Raw genomic sequence first — 19,137 nt, 5'->3', positions numbered from 1 at the left:
ATACAAGCCAAAGCGTCTACCAAGCATTAACGAGATTGAATTTCGTAAGATGCTTAAACGTACTCGAGATCTTCTCGTGCTCTTGATGAAGGATATATTGATGAGGCGGGTGCTACCCAGCGCACCCGCCAAGCCCCATGATTGTCATCAGTTGGAATGCTCGTGGATTAGGGAGTAAACGAGCATTTCGATCTCTCTCCCTTTTAACTAGGAAATATAAGCCCACACTTTTGTTTATTATGGAGTCTAAACTCCCTGTTGGTGCTTTAAGTAGATTTAAATTGCAACTTAATTTTCCTAATGGTTTAGAAGTTCCTCGAGTCGGGCTTAGTGGTGGTCTTTTGTTGCTCTGGACTCATGATGTTGATGTAACTTTATTTTCATATAATATAAGTCATTTTCATTGTTACCTAAAGCCTAATAATTTTTCTGCTTTTTATTTCACTGGATTCTATGGGGCACCTAGTCATCACAATAAAGTTCACTCTTGGAAAGTGCTCCACAGAATTGGATCCAATATCCACAACTCCCCTTGGTTGATAATGGGTGATTTTAATGACTATATAAATCTGGATGATAAAATTGGGGGGGACACATCTCGCACCCCATCTGGCCAGTTTCAAAATTTCCTTGACTCTTTCGCTCTCCATGCTCTCAGTTTTACTGGCAACCCTTTCACATGGACAAATAAACAAAATCAGCAATTCCATACCCAAGAGCATATCGACTGGGGGATTTCTAACACTGAATGGGATTCTTTGTTCCCAAAGCATCATCTTCTCCATGGAGATTACTTTGGATCCGATCATCGCCCCCTAATTTTGAACCTTCATCACACACCAACCTCCCAAAATCATAATACCCGCTTCTTTTTTGATAAACTTTGGTTGTCTGAACCGGACTTTGAAGATTGTCTTCGTCATGCTTGGACTTCGAACCTTCATAGCAATACTACCGATTACACCTTGCGAAATGGAAGAAGTCACTTGGGCCTTCCATATCTTCCAAAATCCGAGATATCCAATCTAATCTTAAGAATGTGCAAAGTTGCACTCATCTGACCGATTCTCAGCTTCAGCTTGGGCGACAACTCGAACATGAGCTTGATAATCTTCTATACAAAGAGGAAGAATATTGGAAGCAGAGATCTCGTGTAAACTGGCTTAGACTGGGAGACAAAAATACGAGATATTTTCATCAATTTGCTTCCTCCAGGCGAGCGAAAAATAAAATTACCTCTCTCTTAGGTCCTTATGGATCTTTGGCCACTGACACTGAGGCTTTTGTGAGTACGATTGAGCAATATTTTGATCAACTTTTTCCAAGCCAGAATCCTGAAGAGGAGATCATTGATCGTGTTCTTTCTGGCTTCATTGACTGCCTTTCTGAGTCTGAATTTGATTCCCTCAGCTGTCCCTATACTGACACTGAAATCAAAAGAGATGCTTTCCAACTCGCCAATGATAAAGCCCCCCGGATCTGATGGCTTTCACGACACCTTTTTCCAAAAAAACTGGCATATTGTTGGGCATGATGTTCTACTAGCCGCTAAAGGTTTTCTGAATGGGGATGCAAACATTGGTGCCATCAACCACACGGTTATTGTGCTCATTCCTAAGCATTCCCACCCCCAACAAGTGACTGATTATCGTCCCATCAGCCTCTGTACGACTCTGTACAAAATCATCTCTAGAGTTCTTGCCAACCGGCTTAAGCCTATTCTCAGTCGTATTATATCACCTACTCAAAGTGCTTTTCTTCCTGATAGATTAATTTCGGATAACATTATTATCAGCCAAGAAGTTTTTCATGCTTTATCCCATCGAAAAAATGGCCGAACTGGTTGGATGGCCATCAAATTGGATATGGCAAAAGCATTTGATCGAGTCGAATGGAGATTCATCAGGCAGATCATGTCCAAGTTCAATTTTCCTGCTCGCTTCATCAACCTTGTGATGGCTTGCATTTCGACTGTTTCTTTCTCCTTCTCTATTAATCATCAAGTTCTGGGAAGAGTCATACCATCTAGGGGAATCCACCAAGGTGATCCTTTGTCCCCTTATCTCTTTCTACTTTGCTCGGAAGGTCTTTCTTCCCTCATTTCCCAGAAGACACTGACCAATAACTCACGTAACCAAGGACTTGGTCTCAAGATTTCCCACACTGCCCCAATCATATCTCATCTTTTCTTTGCGGACGACAGTCTTCTCTTCAACCCTTCTTCTCCAAGTGCCGCCACCACAATCAAGGATATATTGCAGGATTATAGTTCAGCATTGGGCCAGATGGTCAATTACAGCAAGTCATCTCTCTTTTTCTCACCCAACACTAATGAGAACATCAAAATCCATATCACTTCTGTCTTGGGTATTCCCATTCGAAATTCCTTTGAGAAATATCTGGGGCTTCCCCAAACTTTTGGGAGAACTAAAAAAGAGGTTTTCAATTACCTTAAAGATCATGTCTGGTCACATCTGAACAAATGGAACTCAAAGCACTTTTCAAAAGGTGGAAAAGAAATTCTTCTGAAAGCTGTGGTTCAGGCGATTCCATCTTATGCCATGTCTTGTTTCAAGTTGCCTGCCTCTTTTCATTCAAAGATCGAGTCCATGATGCCTTGTTTTTGGTGGGGAGGAACTGAAAGCAACCGAAAAAATCATTGGAAAAAATGGTCCTCACTCAGTCGCTCAAAATTTCATGGAGGACTTGGTTTTCGCTCAATGAAGGCCTTTAATCAAGCGATGTTGGCAAAGCAAGCTTGGCGCTTACTTCAAGCACCCCACTCTCTTGTTGCTACCATACTTAAAGCCTGTTATTTCCCGCGAAACACTTTTCTTGAGGCTAGCAAAGGAGGCCGTGTTGGAAATTATTTTACCAGGATCTTAGATCTACTCACAAGTATGTTTATTAACATCCTAAATAAGAACTTTCTAAAACGATAAATTAAACACATATAAAGTTTAAGAAACCTTACATTGGGTGCAGCGGAATTAAATGACTCCTTCCGTTCAGATCTCTAACCCTTGAATTCTTTCTGTAGCAGAGTATTATCAGGATCTGAACCTGGATCTCTTTCTCTGAATCCTTGATGCTGTATCTCCTTTGCTGATGATCTTTCTTCACGATCTTCCTCACTATGATTGAGGTATTGCTTGATGTGTGTGGGCACTACTCTAATCACTAATGTAGGTTCGAAATATGAAGGAAGAATAGAGAGAGAGTGGCGGCTAGAGAAGAGAGAGGAGGCTCAGGTTTTTCTGATTCAGAAAGTGTAATTTTCCTGAAGCCTTCACTATCTATTTATAGCATTCCACTAGGGTTAGGTTTGAATTATTTGGCATTAAAATAATGAAAATATCAACTTAAAAAGCCTACAAAGGTGGCCGGCCATGGCTTAGTGGATTGGGCCTTGCTTTTTGCAATTTTGCAATTTTAACACCTTTTGTATCTGATTTTCTCAAAAATGCTAATTTCCTAATTCAACCATTTAAATGCCAATTCTAACTATTTAATAACTATAAATAATTATTAAATAATATTGTCATTTATCATATTTATTAATTGAACCATACAAAGTATCATAATTAACAAATATGCCCCTATTAACTCTTTCTTTACAATTTCGCCCTTACTTAGTGAAAATTTCACAAATAGACATTGTCTAATTTGTGAATTATAATTGATTAATCAAAACCAATTACATGAGTTTTACAAACAATATTATCTCAACTAGTGGGGGGACCATGGGTCTATATAACCGAGCTTCCAATAAGTAGATCAAGAATTTAGCACTAAAATTCACTAACTTATTAATTCTTCGTTGAATCCACGCATAGAACTTAGAATTGCACTCTCAGTATATAGAATGCTCTATATGTTCCACCATATAGACACATCATTAGTTATCCATTGTTATAATCCTAATGTGATCAATGATCCTCTATATGAATGATCTACACTGTAAAGGGAATAGATTACCGTAACACCCTACTATGTATTTTATCCTTAAAACACTTGACCCCGTATAAATGATATTTCAGTTTATGTGAAATGAGATCTCCACCATTTATTTTCGTTTGGTCAAGCTCGAAGGAGATCATCCTTTGCTTACTATTTGCCAGATAGAAGCTATAGATTCCATGTTTATGCTAGCGCTCCCACTCAATTGCACTACCGTGTTCCCAAAATGTACGTATCACCCTGACCTAAAAGTAGGCTTAACTAACAAATCAAAGAACACGAATAGCCTTTCAAGATTGAGCCTAATCATAACAGGATTAAGATCATTTGATCTAGGATCAACTTGGCGATATTGACTTGAATAGATTTTACGATAAGTTTAATTAAATCTAAGTCAAAGTTCAATATCGGTCCCTTCCGATACATACTCCATGCATCCAACCTGAGCTTTACTTTAACCAATGTTCTGGAAAGAACATAGTATTTCTCCAAATACAAGTAAACTCTTGTTGTAGATTATCATATCAGTAAAACCCTGTGTCTGATAAATCTAGGAAACTTTATTCACATAGTCATGTTTACTTTCCAATGTGATGACAGCACAATAAACATGATCAAGTATGTGAAAAGGGTTTAAGATGAATTTATAAATCAAATTGACAAGCAATTGATAGAGTGAACCAAAACATACACAAATGAATGAAAAATACTTCTGTTTCTTTATTGATGTTGAATAAAATAGATTACATTGGAATGGAGTTTTATTTAGGGCATAAAACCTAACAGGCCGACCTTCACTTGTTTGGATTAGTGTCTCCTGGGGAAAGGAACTTCTAGTTTCAGGACTTCGAAAATCAATAGGTAATGGTGCAAGTACTTCAATATACAATGATGCTTGGATCCCTGGATACGGTAAAGTCAACTACCTCAAACACCTCTCAGACGGAAGTTCAAATGTATCAAATCTTATAACCCCGTCTCATCAATGGGATTCAAATCGTATTAGAACCATTTTTCCTGTTGATATTAGTCAAGCCATTGAATCTATTCCACTCTTGCCCCTATACCCTGATACCTATTACTGGCCATACACAACACATGGAAATTATTCTGTAAATACAGGTTACCATAAAGCCCATTCCTTAATGAGTAAAGATGATCCCACCCCTTCGGATACCATGGCTAGCCAAACCTGGTGGAAAAAGATGTGGACACAAACAATCCCACCTAAAGTTAAGCTCTTCATTTGGAGAACCTTTTACGACATCCTTCCCAAAAGCTACAATCTGCATAAGAGAAAGTCCATCCCTTCACCAAATTGTTGTCGTTGTCAACATCACATGGAGACCCTAGAGCATGCTATTTTCAGATGTTTGACTGTCCAAAAGGTATGGAAATTGACCCAATTCTCTTCTTTTATATTTAAATATATGGAACTAACTTGCAGGGAAATTGTTCATGTGGCCGCTTCATCTCTCACGGATAGAGACTACCAATTTTTCCTTTGTTTGCTTTGGAAGATTTGGCATTGCAGGAATGATTATCTCCATCACCAGAAGCTATCGGCACCAGCTCATGTGATCCAATCAACCTCTGATTATTTGGATCTGTATCAACAAAATAACAGGCATTCACTCACATCGGGGACCCATCCTTCTTATACAGTAGCAGATAGTTACGAAGCCCCTTCATCTTTTAACTTAAAACTGTCTGTAAATGCTGCCCAGAACACAACAACAAACAAGACAGGTTTTGGTATGGCGCTCTTCAACAACATGGGGGATTTGCTTCTGTCAGTAGCTACACCATGGCGAGGCACTCAATCGGCATTATTAATGGAAGGGCATGCGCTTTCCTATGCTCTCTCTTGGTGCCACCAATGAAGCATACAACCAGATCATATTGTTTCAGATTGCAAATTACTTGTGGATTATGTTCGCAGTGGTGCTAATCATCATTTGCTCTTAAACAGATTTGCAAAGGACATTAAAAACTTCCTATCTTATCTTCCTAATGCTACTTTTGTACATATTTCTAGGGAGCAAAATGAAGATGCTCATCGTCTTGCAAAGTTTTCATTAGGCCTAGATCAGGAAGTTTGTTGGAAAAATCAGCATTTTAATTGTAATCTGTAATTTGTATCCTGAACTTTATTCCTCTTTGCAATGGATACAGGTTTTCTTCAAAAAAAAAAAAAAAACTTTTGAAAATATAAAATTGAAAAATAAACTTTTATAAATATTCAAATAACTGAGTATTGACAAAAATGTAAAAAAAGTGGCAAAAAGTAGCACCACGTGTGAAAATACCTAAACAAAATCTCTCTCTCTTTTTTTTTTTTTTTGTAAAAGCGACTAAAATAAAATAATTAAATAATATTGAAAACATAAAGGACTGAAAATGAGCAGGAAAGCAATGTACTGGGTAATTTTTATTCAGTTGGAGAAGAAGCGAAGAAGCAAAGAATGAGCAGAATACTGAAAGTGAAAGTCTGAAACAAAGAATGGGCTTGCTGGCGTAGGCGATTGTCATGATAACAAACAGTATGGCCTTGATGCTTACCTGATTCTCCTCTCAAACTAAATCCAAAATCTCTCTCTCTGACTCTCTGGGTGTGTTTATATATACGACATATTTGCTTACATGGCTTCGGCTCCTCTGATTCACGCGCGTTATTGTTACTCGCCCATATTTGGTGGTTATCGAAGAAATGGCTCTTTAAGTTCGTCACCGTCGGCGTCGGCGTCGCCGTCTTCTTCGTCGTCTTTTTCCTCATCGTCGGCCTGTTCCTCGTCTTCAAATTGCTGTTCTTCGTCATCTTTGGGCTTCTCCTCCTCTGGTAATTTGCTTCGAAATGACTTTTTATTTAGACGGTGACTTGTCAATGTCGAAAATATTGAAATATAAATACTTATTTATTGGATGAGATAGAAGGGAACTAAATTAGGATTTTCTTTTCCTTTCGAAATTTTTTGATTTATGTGAGCCTTACAACACTTTAAGTTTTGTTTCTTATAGTGTAAGCTAACATCGAAAATTTATCATTAATACTCAAGACCGAACGGTGGTTGAGGAAAATTGTTTCAGGGAATCAATATGCTCCATTTTTTTTAGCTGTTGATTACAAAATTTTTGTGCAGGGACAAGCAATAATTGGAGAAATCAAGGTTTTAGAGGTCACAGTATGTCTACAATAATTCAAGGAAATTTTGGATCGTCCAGGGGTATTACTAAAGATCAGCCTGATCATCTCCTTGTCCTTGTTCATGGCATATTGGCTAGGTACGTATTCAACCATTACGGTCTTAGGAGTCATATGATCAACTTTAGAAATGAAAACTAACTCATTTGAGGGTTAATTTGATTAGTCAGGCTAAGGTGTGTGGGATTTGATTTATCATGAGGATTGTAGGGTTTAATATAAGGACAAGTATTGAATAATTATAGGATTATTTCAAAAAAAACATAAAAACAACAAAGGAAAAAATTACAAAATTACGGTTGTCTAGAATTTTAAATATTTTTACAACTCTTAAGATTTTATTTACATAAAATAAGGTCGATAACATATTCTCAAGGCCAATTTTAAACGTTAAACTGTTGCCATTAGTTTTCAATTCAACTATAAATGTTTTGTTGTTAAAGCGACATTTCTGCCTTAAATTTTAAATCAACTAAATGTTTTTCAGCAGTGTTTCATGGTTATATTTCTTTTTGCTTCCAATTCATATAAGCTTCTCTAATATTTATTTTACAGCCCAAGTGACTGGACGTACGTTCAAGCAGAGTTAAAAAAGCGACTTGGGAGAAAATTTCTAATCTACGGTATGTTCGTCTCATTTATTATTAATCTATTCAGGTTTCAATCACAGATTTGCAACTATAGTTATTCTTTTTATGTTAATATATCAAGCATGATGACATGTTAGGCCACCGCTTAGACTAACATATTCCAGGCATAAACAGGGCAATAATTAGAATTAATTAAAATAGGGCTGAGGTGTTGTAAATGTAAGTATGATTGGTTGGTTTGATAGTTTTCTATGGTAGTTGTTGTCGTTGGTATAAATATACCAACAGCTGCCTTAGTAAAGGATTGGATTGTTGTATTCGGATTGTGGAAGACTAAGAACTTCTTTGTAGAGTTCTCCAAGTGTCTCAACGACTTGGAACTTTGTAACTCTGGTAACGCAAACAGCCGAATTCTTTGATGGATTGATATTTTTTTTCTTTTTTCTTTTATTAGTGTATCAGACCATGTGGGATATTTGATAGTCCTCTATTTCACTATGGAGAATGGTCGTCCAATTTTAAGGGGTGAAGTAAACATAGGAAGAATCCCAATTTTTTCACAAAATGAAGAGGGGTAATAATCAATAATCAATTTTTAGGCTTCATCTAACCCTACAATATTTGGATCATAGAAAATGATAGCACAATTGCTAGAAAACCTGCATGCCAGTTTCAGCTACCTATCTTCGCTATTAACTTGATGTTTTCTGCTTCACCTTTTAAGAAGGGTGTCAAAATAGGAAAAGCTTATCACTTGCTCCTTTTTCTTCTATTCATGATCCAACTTTTTTTGTCCTCACTGAAAAGTGAAACATTTGGGGCTGTCTAACAAATTGGCAATCATCTTGCATGTTTAGAGATTTGTCTGATAATAATTCTTTTTTAAAATTCACTTATAAAAGCCACACAGTAGGTATGAATTCTTGATTTTAGGTTTGGTTAAATAGAGAACACAATGGTAAGAAGCATTTGCAGGATAGACAGACAAGTAGTATTGATGATTTGACCCACAGGCTCATCATGGCAACATGTAAATTTTTGCATGTGCTTTCAACATTGGAAAGAGAATAAAGAAATAAATAAAAAGAAACAATTGGTTGTCAAAGTGCCTGATACTTGGGTTACGATTTTTTGTTGGTTTCTTGATTAAACCAAATCTGTAGTACATTGATAGAACTCAGCCAAGAAACCCACACATAAACCAGAAAACCTTCTCTTTATTTCTCAAACCCTGGCCTCAATTAGAGACTAAGACAAAAACATACATAGTATAGAGCAGTAGCTAATCTGAGATAGCTAATCCCCAAAGTCGCTCTTCCATTATTAGAACTCTTTTCTTTTTGATAAAAAGCATTACGACAACCCAAATCCACTTATTTATATTCCTAAACTAACTTTTGGTCTAGCAAAATAAAATTTCCTAAAAATCATAACAAACTTTAATATATACATAACAACACTACTAATACAACTCAGCTAAGTAAAAAAACTTAGCTTAGTTAATCCTCTTGTTGCACCTCACATAAGTGAACCTTATGGGAGGTCTATCAGACATTTGCATGAGTCAGATGCCATAATATTTTTAGTGCTTGAATTTGATTAGGTGTTGATGTTTTGCAGCAAGTTCGTCGAATACGTACTCTAGAACTTTTGCTGGTATAGATGGAGCTGGAAAACGATTAGCAGATGAAGTGAGAATCTTACATTGAGGAGAATTTTTAAAATTTGGTTATATGTCCTATATTTGATATTTGTAAGCAATTTTTTGATTTGATTATGTTACCCTTGGCTTTTAAACAGGTCATGCAAGTTGTGCAAAGAACAGAAAGCCTCAAGAAAATTTCATTTTTAGCCCATTCTCTTGGTGGCTTGATTGCAAGATATGCTGTTGCTGTTCTTTACTCTCCGAATTCTCTGATGCCAAATTCACAAACAGCATATTCCTCGAAACGTGGTATGATTGCTGGGTTGGAGCCAATCAATTTTATAACCTTGGCAACTCCCCATCTTGGGGTGAGAGGGAAACGACAGGTTTGTGCAGAAGGGTGTACCTTGCCACCTTTATTTCATTTTATATTTCATATGAAACGAGGGTTATCATAGTATTAGGCAGAGAGCCTAGTTGCAAAAGTTGATATTTGTTGATCAGGTTTTCCTGACAACTACAAATTGTAGAGAGGTTGAAGACATAAATAAGATCACATGATATTTAACGTGTTTTAAACTATTAATGAAAATTGAAAACCTTGTCCACGAGTCAGTCGTATTAAGAGGAAAACTTTCCAAGGTTGAAGTTCTTTGGTGATTTTGGTAGCGTATTGGTTCTATCCTTTTACAAGTGATATTTTGACCCTATTTATGGGCCCGTTTGAGTGGGCCGAAAAACAATAATCTATGATTAGTCTCACTAATAGTAGTGGTCTTACATTTTTTTTAATATAAAAAGTACACGGAAAATCGTTTTTTCACTAATGTACAAATGTTCTTGATAGGCCACCACTAACCTCATGCACAGTAGGAGAAACAAAGGGAAGACAACCAAAAAAGGAAATGACGTGGCCGGGGGTTAGTTAGAAGAGTTTTGGTTGGGTGTGGGAGTGTGCAGCTAGTATAGTGCACTAATTAGTGTATAAATAATGTGAGTTGTTTCCTGATCGGGTTTTATGTGAGAATTGTATTTAGGTTTTACCTTGTGGAGAGATCAGGTTCTCGAATCTTGAGATTTGTCAATAACTAAGGGTTGAGACCCATATTTTCTTTCTTTATTTGTGTTCTTGATATTAATTGACAGGTTATCTCTATCAATTGGTATCAAATTCACGATCTTTTATGGGCCCTACAAAAGACTCTCAACTAGAAGTCATTGATGAGCGGATTGATGCTGTGCACTGGGAGATGCAACGGGAGTTATAGGCATTTCAGATTGAATTTCAGTTGATTTTGAGGGAGCTCGATAAGCTCAGAGAGGGTGTTGGTCCATATGAACCTTTAAGGGAACTGAACTTTTCCAAAGGATCTTTGACCATATTAGTCCACTATGGTTTGGATCTGATGTCAACCATTTAAAAGCGGATTTGCTCGAGAATATTCCTCCTACATCCAGCTTCCAAACTCTAATGTCTATATCTATACTGAGCAGCCTTACGTGCTCCAACCTCTTTAATAGGTTGATAAGGTTAGGGACTTCTCAATCTGCTAGATTTCTTCTAAATTTGAAATCCCAACTCTTCACTAATCGCCTGGTAAGCCATCATCGACTACCATCTCCCAAATACATTCATTCATGGCTTTGGATAACACTGCTAGATTCAGAAAGGCACTCTTCAAAGATGATTCTTCAATCCACACATCTTCCGAAAAATGAACAGTATCCCCTTTTCCCACTACCAATTTCGGGTATTCCTCATACATATCGGATATCTCTCTCCAGACCCTTTTGGAGACCAACGCCCACCTAATTTAGAGTCCCAAAAATTTTGTGCCTTACTATATCGGCCTGAAGTCTTTTACCTTGCAATTGTTGAGTCTTTTGGGTATCAGACATATGAATGTTTCGTTGATACTGCCTTCTATTCTCCCTTCTCTTTTGAACGCTTTAAATACTTCCATGAGATCTTCTTTAATGATTTACCAATTTGCTTGTAATGCTACTAGATTGAATCCGTCCGGTCTTGGAGCTTTGTTACCTTCACAACTGAAAACCACATTTTTTACTTCCTCTTTCTCAAAAGGTTTTTCTAATTCTATGGCTGAAGTAGCTGTGATTTCTCAACACTATGCCCTCGATGCCCCTACCTCTTCTGTTTTCTGAAGTGTACAATCTTGAGAAGACGTTAATCAATTCAACCACTATTTCTTCTTCTTTATCGATAATGGATCCATCTTCCCTCTCAAGTCACGAGATAGTATTCTTTGACTTTCTTGCATTTAATAAGTTATGAATAAACCTTGAATTGGCATCTCCTTCTTTTGCCCATTTACATTTTGATTTCAGCCACACACACCTCTCTTCCTATAATTTTAGACGCTGCCATTCCTTTTTTAAGTTTCTCCATTCCACCTCAAGGGACTCGTTCCACGAATCACTACCCTCCATTCTATCTAAGGCCATCAGCCTTCCTTCCAATGCATTTACCACCCATTTATTTTGTCCAATTGTAGCTTTACTCCATTCCTTTATGTTTCTTTGCACTTTTTTCAGTTTGGTCATGAAGTTAGATCCCAACCATTCCTCCACCTTTGCTTCTTTCCTCCATTCTTCAAAAAGCTTGGGTAAAGACTTGTGTTCCAACCAAAAATTATCAAAATGGGATGGGCCTGGACTCCACTTTGGCGGATTGGTATCAATCACAATAGGGTTATGGTCTGACACTAATCTTACCAGCATTTCTTGCCTAACAAACGAAAAATTAGATTCCATTTGTTTGTGAACATGAAACGATCCAGTCTACTACAAATAGGATTTCCTTGAAAGTTTGACCATGTGAATCTTCCATTGTTTAGCTCTGGTCAATCAGCTTCAACTCCTGAATTAACTCATCAAATACCTTCGTGCTCTTTGTATTTGAGGAACTATTTTACTTCTCCCCTTCTCTCCTCACTCCATTAAAATCTCCGCCCAAGCACCATGATTCCCCACATATGGAACTCAGTCCTGCCAACTCATCCCAAAAATCAGACCTGCTCTTATACGAACATGGTCCATATACCCCAGAGAACCACCAAGGTTCTTTTCCTTCAGCCTTAATTTGTATAGAAATAGAAAAATCTCCCATCATGGAATCTATTATCTCGATGCTTCTCGTGTCCCAAACTACCAATGTTCTCCTGATCTTCCTATGGCTGGAAGTAATATCCAGGCTTTGAATCTCGATCTCCATATACTCCCAATGAATCTTCTATCCACTTTATCCTTCTTAACTTCTTGTAATACAACCAAAGCAGGATTAACTTTAGAGATTATTGCTTTAATTGCTTTTCTCTTCTTTTTATCCCCACATTCACGTTTCAAAATAAGATCTTCATTAGATACGTTTCACGACCCTTGACTTGTTACTGCTTTTGTCATAATTCACATTAAAGTCAACTTATTTAGTTCTCTACACATCCTCCTCCCATTTTTAGTATCATCAAACTTCTGCCCCCATCATTCTTGTTTGGTAATATTTACATTCCCATGGTTGATAGAGATTACCGTTTTACTCTATGATGCTTCTTTCTCAAAGTAGCAGCTCTCAACCTGCTTATCCCCTACCAAATTAGATTGGTAATTGCTTTCTTCTTTTTCATCTCTCCAAAGCCCCTCCATATCACTAATGATGTCCTCCGGCTCCTCCTTATCTTCTTCTTCCGAGTACTCATCTTCCTCTTTTGACGAGTCACTTTCTGAACTATCCTCCAAGAACTCTTTTAACAGTAAACAAGACATAAACAATAAAATCTCTCAAATAAAACTTTATTGAATTGTTGAAATAGTACACGAATCAAGCATTCAAGAGGCTTATCTCTCCTATTCCAATCATTTGAGAGGATTGGTCTCTCTACACGAGTCTACTCTTTTCTAATTCCCAACTACCCTTACAAAAGAACCCATGTCCTAGTCCTATTTATAGGCATTAGTTAATGTAACTAATGCCAACTAGGATCCTATTAGAATAAGACAAGTCAGCTCCAAACTAAGGGTGCGTTTGGAAAGCCACAATATAATTAGATTTGTGTGTAATTAGAGGTAATTACACAATTTGGCATGTTTGTCTGACCATGTAATTACACTCTGTGTAATTGGAGATAATTGAGGGGTTCCAATTACACTCTCTAATTCTCATGGCCCCTAATGAGAATTGAATATAATTACACTGTGTAATTACTAAAAACTTTCCACATTAAACATTAGCTACTAAAAAAATATTATTTTCTCATGTAATTACTAACTATTTAGCAAACAAGATATTAAGAATTCATATGTAAACACACCTTGCATTTTAAAATATAGTGTAATTACTAAACGTGTAATTACCACCCTACTTAGTAATTACTTAGTTACTTCCAAACACACCCTAAACAAAACTGCACCCTAAACAAAACTGCCAGCTAGATAAAAAAAAAAACAAAATAAGAAAAAGTCTACAAAAACAATAAGTACTTTATTTTCTTGGACAATCTCCTATTAAATATAAAACGTATAGAAAGCTTATTAGATAACTTCTTCCTTTGATGTGTGACGTCATCTTCGAAAAGAGTACATCATCTCATGTTATGCCACGTGTCACTCACAGGAAATATAGTGCGTTAATAAAAGATGATTCGGGATCATCCAAAACACTACCTAGCAAGCTATCCAGAATTTGGTCTAGTGGTGAGGGGGTTGGGAAACAGGGAAGACCAAGGTTCGAACCTGGATATCTAGATATTAAGGTTGTTAGAGCCTTAATTGCACCAATTTGACCAATAATCTAAAACCAATACTGAGAAGAATAGTCTAGTATCAGATTACAACCACAATGGCTAGTCCAAATTTAAAATTTAAGATAAATGTCTATCGTATACATACAAACTTTTTATACATGGCAAATGAAATGTTTCGTGTTGAAAGATAGCCGTCAATGCTTTACAATTCAAATTAGCACCTGCTTTTTGAAACCTGTAGAATTGACTTGCATCGCCGTAAATTCTTATGCTTCGACTAGTTAAGGCTATCAACCAACCGTATCCCTCACTTTTGAAGGACCAAAATATCCATACGAAGGAACCTGGGTTAAAGTGGTTAGACTCCTCCAACCTAATCACCTTTATTTATTCAAAATTTCCCTTTTACTCCCATCTTAATTGGAGCTTTCAGGAATTTTTCTGCCTTCCAATAATTATTATCATTTTAATTTAATATGCTAAATAAATAGTTTTCATATCTAGATGATCACTCGAACAAACTGTAGGCAAGTCAACTTATTCATTTGCATAAAGCCTTCGGCTTAGAAGATGAATTAAGATACTAAGCACATTAATGATCAAAATGTTAATTTTCTGGCCACATAAATAGTTAATGTTATGATTGTCGTGCTTAACTTTCTTTGTATGTGATTTTAAGAGTTTGGCTATCTTGTGATTTCTGTTATGTTTTGCTTGCTTGTGACCCTTGAATTTTCTAGATTATTTTCATTGTCTGCAGGGCTTCACATTGTCAAGTTTAATTTATTCTTCTGATCCCTGATTATTGTCCAGCTTCCATTTCTTCTGGGAGTTCCCCTATTAGAAAAACTAGCAGCACCCATTGCTCCTATTCTTGCTGGTCTAACTGGTAGTCAGCTGTTCTTGACTGATGGGAAACCCGATAAACCCCCTCTTCTGTTACGAATGGCCTCTGATTGTGAAGATGGAAAGTTTATGTAAGTGTAGGAAGCATCTAAAACTACTTGTATCTTTTTTTTTTCACCCTATTACTGAGCTTAACTAATTTAAAAATGCTTGATTTGATCTATTTTGCAGATCCGCCTTGGGTGCTTTTAGAGCTCGCATTGTTTATGCAAATGTATCTTATGATCGTATCCTATTCAATGCCATCCTATCTGCAATGAAATAACTATCGTACCTTTCATTTATATATCCTTTCTTCAACGTGAATTTCTTGACATTACACAGACATGGTTGGTTGGCGGACATCATCCATTAGAAGGGAAACAGAAATTGTCAAGGTGCAATTTCTATGCTCAATATCTTTTTTATGGCTTTCTGATAAGCCTCTAGTCAAGTTAGTATACATTAGGAAGGCTTGAGACATTTAAAGATAGGGCTGTTATGTTCTATTCCAGCTATAATTGTTTCGTTTTTTATCTAATTGGCAATTGTTTTATCTAGCTGGCTATTTTGTCTTAGAGGGTTGTGTTGTATTAATTCTTTTTAGATCGTGGCAGGCAACTAATTTAATCTGTCCAATACCTATAAATAGGGGGTTGATTCATTGTGTAAGGTAGCTTGGAAATAGAAGAGAATAGATTGTAGGAGAGAGCAGCCCTCTCGAAAGGTTGTAATTGGAGATGCTAGCATCTTGAAAGTTAGATTATTCTTTTATTTCATCATCAATAAAGAGGTTTTCTTTGAGGAATTTCGTAATTTTGGATACCAATTTGGATAGATAAATTTTATTATCTAAGCATATCATATTAAATTGGTGCCGTGAGCGTGGACACGATGCCAAAGAAACCTGTGGAGAAGAATGACGCTACTGCTGGGTTTGAGGATGAGTTTGAAGCTCTGAAAATTGATGTCTATGGAATCAAGGATTCAATGGAGTAGATTGTCACCAAGGTTGAACAACAGCTTCAAGAAACCTTGCAACAGCAGTTTACGATTCTCTTAGATAATCAAGAAAGATCGAGAACTCTTAAGAACCAAGGGAAGAGGTCAGGGAAGTTGTTGGAACCCAAGAGCATGGAAATAGTTTATAGCTAGCCAATTGTTAAACTGAGGGTGTGTTAAACGTACATAAGACGCAAGAAGTGAAGTAATGACATGGACCAGTAGATTTATTTAGTTTACACTTCTCATAGCTCTGTTTCTGGTTTTTTGTAATGCCTATTGTTGTTAATCAGTATAAGGATAGGGCTGAGCTATAAAATAGGAAAGGATTAGGTCGTTTGGAAAAATTATAGAGACAAGCTTTAAAACCTGGGGCTTCTTTGTACTGGTTCGTTGGATAAATGTGAGCAATTCTAATAAAATATAGGCAATCATTCTAAATTCTCCTTCTGTCTTAGATATTTGCTTTGTGTGTGATGTGAACTCATAAGAATACAGATGTTGAACAGCCATTTTCATAGGAAGATTCAAGAATGATGTCTTCTCTAGTTGATGCAAGATATTTTATTCATCTTTTTCCACTTCTAAAATTAAGTGTTTGCTTTTTTCGTTGATGGCGGTTGTAATCATCTGTGAAAATTTTCTTTTGCAAGAGAGTGCAGTCATTACATTGTTAATTTATCTTGCCCCTTATCCTTTGAACATAAATTTTTAACATACATTCAATGTTATTTTAATAGCCACCTCGTCGTTCTCTGGATGGTTATAAGCATGTAGTAGATGTTGACTATATTCCCCCAATTTCCTCTGATGGCCCACATTTTCCTCCGGAAGCAGCTAAAGCAAAGGAGGCAGCACAGAAAGAGCCTAGCACAAAAAATACTGTAGAATATCACGAAATTATGGAAGGTAAAATAATTTTTTTCTAAAATATTATTCATTATCAAATCTCATCTTTTGCTGTAATGGATTGATGGTGTGTTTGGTTATATTTACAGAGGAAATGATACATGGCTTACAGCAACTAGGATGGAAAAGAGTTGATGTCAGTTTTCACTCCGCGATGTGGCCCTTCTTTGCCCATAACAACATTCATGTAGTGCTTTTGTTTAAAAATAAGCTATTTGAGATGCGCTTCTTCTCTTTTTGGATTCTAAGCTTTGTTTCTGCTTTAAAAATTCAGGTGAAGAATGAATGGCTTCATAATGCTGGTGTTGGGGTTGTTGCTCATGTTGCAGACACCCTGAAGCAGGAAGAATCCTCCCAATTCATTACCGCAAGCTTGTAGGTTTGACTTGCTAGTAAGTGAAAAAATAGCTAAAACACGAAAAGGATGTAATATGACAATCTAGAAGCCAAGTTCTTTCACTTGGCTTTTTCAATGCAGTTAAAGCTTTAAAATCAGGTCTAAGCATCTAACACTTTGTCATTCCCTAGGATTATATAAAGTCTAGCAAACTCTTCTTGGAGAAAATAAATATGGAATATTTGGCCTGTTTGGTGTTATTACATCATATTTGTGGTTTTTAAAAAGCAAACGAGGTATTTGCTTAATGTTTTTTAGAAGTAGTTTTTAAATTTTTTCAATAATGAATTTATAAATGTATTTATTACAAGAAAGCTATTTCAAAAGTTTGTAACAGATAATGAGAAATAGTAATGTTGAGGAAGAAATAATGAAAATTAAGAAGCGAGAAAGTAGGGTGATAAAAATTGTGGATGGAGAAAGTTATGATTGAGTTGCTGGACAGGGAAGTGTGATGGGATACAAAATCAGATACAATAATGATAGAAAATAATTTGAGAAAATAATGAGAAATGAATATAAAAAGGCAAAAAGATAAAGACTTTGATATTAAGAAAATAAGAGTTTTTTTGGCATTTTTTTTTTTAAATTGTATTTTCGAAGAATTAAAAATAATTTTTGTTGTTTTTAAAATACATGACGCATTTAGTTAATGCTTTCTAAAAATTGTTTTTAGGTTTTTTTGTTTTTTTTTTCCAAAAAACAATATCTAGGAGCATTCTTTAGATGATTTATATCTAGGAATTATAACTATTCTTTAGATAAATGGAGTTAAAAGATTTTCTATAGAGCTAGCATTAGAAAAATACTCTAACATCTTATTAAATTATATTATGTTGCTTGTATTAGAGTATAAATTACCAGACATATCACAAGCCGAAGGTTTAGATAATCTCAAACCTATGATACTAGGATTGGGAAGTCTTGTTAAGTCTATTGAATAGACTTATTATTAAAATTTCCCTTCTTGTCTTTGTAATACAATATTTTTTGTTACTTCATATGAATGGTTTTAACTATAGTTCTGTTGGCTTTGCTTCTTAGTTCCTTATTCTGACTATCCAATACATGTTTAAACTAATGATGGATTTTTACCACAAGTGTCTTCCAAGTCATAACAGGGTGAGTTCCTTGAAATTCTCTCACTACGACAAGGTATCGTGACTTTCTATGTAAGAATATAACAGAGGCAATGGGACCATCTTATATAGAATAAGATGATAAAACACTTTGGAATAAAGAAATAGTATCTCATCTACTTTTCTACTTTATAATCAGATTTAGTCATATTTTTAAAAAGTAGTATTTGTAGAAACAAACACTTTCTTATCTTAATGACCATAGGATGATCCACCCCTAATCACTTAGAATAGCTATCAAATATGCAAACTTTAGTTAACAATTTTAGCTTTTCTTAAGTTCATGATCAGGACATCCATGAATCTAGTAATAGTTTACACTAGTACATAACCAATCTATCATTCTGAAATTAGTCTATCACTAGGATATTTCTCTTGAAGGACTTAGACAACTATTAGTAATTAATCATAGACCTTTCACTTTCATCAATATGCAATTGGAATTTTTAAGAAGGTAAGTTTGGATACAATTCAAAGTTAAACTTAATGATCTTTAAACTGCATAACCAAATATTTTCCAACCCTAACAGTTCACAAGATCTTTAACCACTTACCTTAATATTTTTCAACATTGTTAAAAATTCATGAAATTTCTCAAACATTTCAAATTTCTTTGCATAAGGTAAAGTCTATAGTGATCGTTTTAAG

The 19,137-nt window shown here is 35.8% G+C and overlaps 2 protein-coding genes across 3 annotated transcripts; both read left to right on the top strand.

The window, feature by feature from the left end:
• Positions 1–542: 542 nt before the first annotated feature.
• LOC115696632 (uncharacterized) lies at positions 543–6,455 on the top strand. Its single transcript, XM_030623525.1, has 5 exons — positions 543–981; positions 1,411–2,811; positions 4,747–5,752; positions 5,903–6,056; positions 6,369–6,455. Exons 1-5 carry the CDS (start codon positions 543–545, stop codon positions 6,453–6,455), a joined length of 3,087 nt encoding a protein of 1,028 aa, XP_030479385.1.
• LOC115697609 (putative lipase YDR444W) lies at positions 6,341–17,577 on the top strand. 2 transcript variants are annotated; one of them, XM_030624681.2, is made up of 11 exons: positions 6,341–6,799; positions 7,101–7,242; positions 7,718–7,785; positions 9,373–9,443; positions 9,553–9,783; positions 14,971–15,134; positions 15,235–15,290; positions 15,388–15,440; positions 16,785–16,953; positions 17,043–17,140; positions 17,228–17,577. In XM_030624681.2, the coding sequence occupies exons 1-11, from the start codon at positions 6,604–6,606 to the stop codon at positions 17,330–17,332; spliced, it is 1,353 nt and encodes a 450-aa protein (XP_030480541.1). In that variant the 5' UTR covers positions 6,341–6,603; the 3' UTR covers positions 17,333–17,577. The 2 variants fall into 2 exon arrangements, with proteins under 2 accessions (XP_030480541.1, XP_060974765.1); XM_061118782.1 differs by having other exon boundaries at positions 6,347–6,799; positions 17,043–17,577.
• Positions 17,578–19,137: the final 1,560 nt, after the last annotated feature.

The sequence above is a fragment of the Cannabis sativa genome, chromosome 7 (assembly GCF_029168945.1).
Source record: "Cannabis sativa cultivar Pink pepper isolate KNU-18-1 chromosome 7, ASM2916894v1, whole genome shotgun sequence".
NCBI classification, from domain to species: domain Eukaryota; kingdom Viridiplantae; phylum Streptophyta; class Magnoliopsida; order Rosales; family Cannabaceae; genus Cannabis; species Cannabis sativa.
This window is presented reverse-complemented; position numbering and strand designations above follow the sequence as displayed.

Bases quoted from the DNA above. Each gene is read 5' to 3' on its own strand.
- LOC115697609 (XM_061118782.1), top strand. From the start codon at position 6,604: ATGGCTTCGGCTCCTCTGATTCACGCGCGTTATTGTTACTCGCCCATA. The intron at 7,786-9,372 runs GTATGTTCGTCT...GATGTTTTGCAG, and splicing joins GAGAAAATTTCTAATCTACG to CAAGTTCGTCGAATACGTAC. The intron at 15,135-15,234 runs GTAAGTGTAGGA...TCTATTTTGCAG, and splicing joins TGTGAAGATGGAAAGTTTAT to ATCCGCCTTGGGTGCTTTTA.
- LOC115696632 (XM_030623525.1), top strand. From the start codon at position 543: ATGGGTGATTTTAATGACTATATAAATCTGGATGATAAAATTGGGGGG. The intron at 982-1,410 runs GTCACTTGGGCC...TGATTCCCTCAG, and splicing joins CACCTTGCGAAATGGAAGAA to CTGTCCCTATACTGACACTG. The intron at 2,812-4,746 runs GTTATTTCCCGC...AAAACCTAACAG, and splicing joins TGCTACCATACTTAAAGCCT to GCCGACCTTCACTTGTTTGG.